The sequence below is a fragment of the Propithecus coquereli genome, unplaced genomic scaffold (genome assembly GCF_000956105.1).
Source record: "Propithecus coquereli isolate 6110/MARCELLA unplaced genomic scaffold, Pcoq_1.0 Scaffold83, whole genome shotgun sequence".
Taxonomy (NCBI): domain Eukaryota; kingdom Metazoa; phylum Chordata; class Mammalia; order Primates; family Indriidae; genus Propithecus; species Propithecus coquereli.
This window is the reverse complement of record NW_012154507.1, coordinates 315,324-319,167: the sequence shown is the minus strand read 5'-3', so window position 1 is coordinate 319,167 and position 3,844 is coordinate 315,324. Positions and strand designations below refer to the sequence as shown.

General features: G+C 31.4%; 1 protein-coding gene across 1 annotated transcript in view; it reads left to right on the top strand.

Moving 5' to 3' along the window:
- The window catches only part of PSMA3 (proteasome (prosome, macropain) subunit, alpha type, 3), a 23,573-nt gene that overhangs the window by 15,899 nt on the left and 3,830 nt on the right, over positions 1 to 3,844 (top strand). Inside the window, exons 6-7 of the mRNA XM_012663787.1 lie at positions 637 to 709; positions 1,462 to 1,527. Of these exons, the coding sequence (XP_012519241.1) occupies positions 637 to 709; positions 1,462 to 1,527 (139 nt within the window). The remainder of the gene's footprint in view (positions 1 to 636; positions 710 to 1,461; positions 1,528 to 3,844) is intronic.

The window sequence follows — 3,844 nt, the reverse complement described above, 5'->3', positions numbered from 1 at the left end:
TTATATTTTACTATTTAGGGAATAATGACAAGGAAAAAAGTCTGTACCTGTTTAGTACAGATGCTATTTTTTTCCCTAATCTTTTCTATCTGTGGTTGGTGAATCCACAGATGCAGACCTCAATAGATGAAGAGGGCTGAGTGTATATCATAATTTCAGAAACTCAAATTAATATGATCATTTAATAGCCTGATTTTAATTTGTTGAGCATATAAAAATATATTGAACCAATTCTGATTATTGTAGAACAGTGACTGGAAGAATACTGGGGAATAAAATGAAGGGTGGAAAGAGTTTGACATTCCCTTAGGTTTTTTTGTGTTTATATCTTTACCTATTGGGCACCTTGCATTAGTTATTTTCCACCTGTCTATTGTTACTCCTTTTTCTCCTGCTATCTTCCCAGGAAAGAGTTTCATCAGAAAATTTAATACCAAAAAAAAAAAGCCATGTGAATTTTGAACACGTACTGGTTTTAATTAATGCAAACTACTTTATAAAAGTACTTACTATGATTTGTATGTGTCTTAGTAATTTATCTTAGAAACTATAATTCAGTATTTTCAATTGAATTGTAGTTTTTCTAAATACTTACGGTATTAAGAACCATGGTTTAAACTGTTCACTTTTATGCAGTTTCATGTTAGGGTCTTACAGTGTGAATGACGGTGCACAGCTCTACATGATTGACCCATCAGGTGTTTCATATGTGAGTAATTTTGAATCATTTGACATTCTATTGTAGTTTAATGGTATTTCATTAGCATTTAAGTCTCATTTAGATTATATGAAATTTCTTTAAAACTCATTCAAGGAAAGTAATGTTTTCTTGTTTATCATTCATATAGTATAAATATTAGCAGTGTCTTAAAAGTGAATATCATGTCTTCCCTTTTAAAGGTAGGGTTTAAATAGGATTTCTTGGAGCTTTTTCTAAATAATTATACCGTTAACTGTTTTCTTCTTCTGAGGTTTTTGTGGGTTTTACTAATTGAAGGAAGTAAAGACTGTTAAATGTATTTTGTTATAACACAAGTATTTATATGCATCCTTTAAAAAAAAGCATACGTAATAAATGAAGGTTTAGAATATTGAACTCATAGTAATTATTTCTGTCTCAGAAATTTATCATTTCATTTTTTACTTGTTACAGTGCTAAAATTTTTTTTCATTCCTATTCCCCAAAATGTCTCTAATTCAAAGCATAGATGCCAATATAGTTTATTTTTCTTTCGATATACCTCTATTGAAAAGAATCCAGTTTCTTCTAGAATTAAGTCTGATATTTTAATTTTTTTGAGTCTCTTTGCATTCATCAGAATGTGTTTAGCTGTATTTTTCCATACTTTTAAAAATCATTTAACATCCTTTCATTAACTTATAGAAACAGAAACTGTAGTAGTTATCGATATGATAGTATACTAATTCAATGATTATATACTTTGTCTTTTTTTAAAATAGGGTTATTGGGGCTGTGCTATTGGCAAAGCCAGGCAAGCTGCAAAGACAGAAATAGAAAAGCTTCAGGTAATATTTAATGCTTGAATTTTTGCTACATCATCATCCTCATGCAGTGAAATTTTACCATCACAAACTAAACGGTTTAGTCTAAGAATATAGTGTGGCTTGATGTCTAGAGCAGAGCTTTCTGAAGCTACTGACTGGCTGAATAGAAAAGCTGGTATCACATTATCTGTAAAGTTGTATTATGGATCCCTTTATGATTATGATGGCTGCTATAAAGCTTTAATCTAGAAAAACACAAACAACTTTTTATATAATTTCACAAAATCCTTGAAGCACATTCATGAATCCCTGTGAGCCTTAGCTTGAGAATTTTGGTGTTTAAAATTCTGAGTTAATGTCACAGAAACAGCTATAATAAAAAGTTATACGTAGTCCTTTTTTCCTATATCATTTCTTTCTTTGGAACAGTTTTTATGTCTTAGTAGTCTTATATTTAAGTGCTGGCTTTGCTCTCCCATGCTTCTTTACTTTGCTCCTAGTTAGATAAGGCATGGAGCCTGTCCTGTTATGAATACCCACTTTTTCTTCCCTAAGAAATTAAGCTATTAGTGTGAAAAAGTTTTCTTTAACCTGGTTTTCCTTTTAGCCATAAATTGATAAAGTTAATATTGAAACAGTATCCCCAAAGTCCTTATTGCTTACCTGTCAGAAACTTCCCTAAGAGGCATGCATATGATTTATCAAAGTTTGGTAAATTATACTAAGATAAAATTTCATGTATATTTAATATTAATGCTGAAATAGAACCTTGCTCAACTAATTACTCATACCATTTATTTAAGGCCAGGTTCTAGAAAATATTAGTGCATGTCATTTATTTAATGTCAAGTTCCAGAACCTCCTATAAAGCCTAATTCATATTTGGTATTTAGTAAAGTTTACAAAAGGACCTTAAAGATCAGTTAGCCTAAGCCCAACCCTGGGTTAAAAACCTACCTGAACAGTATCCAGACCTATGACTCTTAGACTGGTATTCTTTTCCATCACACACTTACTGGTATGGTGCTAGGTTCCTATCTTCTACTCTTTTCCTTTTTGTTTTTATCTTTCCATGGTATTATGTGCAAATTTGAAAATTAGAATATTTAGAGCAGTCAACTATCTTTTTGTTTTTCTGTGGTTAAATCCTAGGTAAGGAGTGGGAAAAAGAGCAAATCCCAGCTAAAAATCAAGAAAAATTACTTCAATTTAGGAACACTTACGCTTTATGACAAAAACATGCTCTAAATAAGGTGTTGCAAAGTGTGGCCCACTGCTTGCTTTTGTGTAAGTTTTATTGGAACACGGCTACACTCAGTCTATGGCTGCTTTCATACTGTAACAGTAGAGTTTAATATTTGGAATAAAGAGGCCATATGACTAATAAAATCTAAAATATTTATTTACTAGTTGGTTCTTTACAGAAAGAATTGCTGACTTCTGCTCTGTATCACCATTCTCATGTGTTTCTTCTGATGGTTTGTTTACTAAATAATAAAAACTTTGGCGAACATTGTAAAAATTTTGCCAATTAAAATGCGCTTTTTCAGGCTAGCTTAAGTTTGCCTTTCTAGGATGCAATTAATTCACTAAATATAGAACTTAACCAATAACAACAAAAATATGAAGATCAGTATTCTTTCCTTTCACCCCCAATTTAACATGAAAAAGTATAAACATCATAGGATTACAACAAACTTCTTTATTTAGACTTAAGTTATTGCTTTCCCATATTTTATCTGTTTGTATATTTTACCTGTGAACTATTTGAAACAAAGTTGCAGGCATGACATTAAATCCTGAATGCTTCAGCATTCATCCACTGACACCATTACCATCGCTAAGATACTACTGTCTAATAGTCCATAAAATCAGATTGCCTCAGTAATCTAAACAGTGTCTTTTGTAACTGTTTCAAACTGTTGATGTTCGTATTGAATTTGTTCCTTAGATCTCTTTTAACGTAGTCTTCTTCCCCCCAACAATATTTTTTAAGAGTCAATGCTAGTTGCTTTTGTTGTTGTCCCCACCAAATGGATTTATCTATTTCCTAAGACTAGTTAATATTCTTAAATTTAAATTCAATGTTATGATTTTTGTTGTTCTTTCTTCCTCATGTAGTTGTGCAGGCATAGCTTTAGCATCAGGATTTCCAAATTAAGAAATTATATATTGACGAACCTAGTTTAAAGATATAATAGTTGAATCACCTCAAGTCTGGACTGCTGTATGAGGACCCTTTATCATTCACCATTCACCATTTTCCATACCTGCAACGTATCCAGAAAATATGAATGCCAGTTCACTCAAACATTATTTTGATCCTGTCATGTCTGTT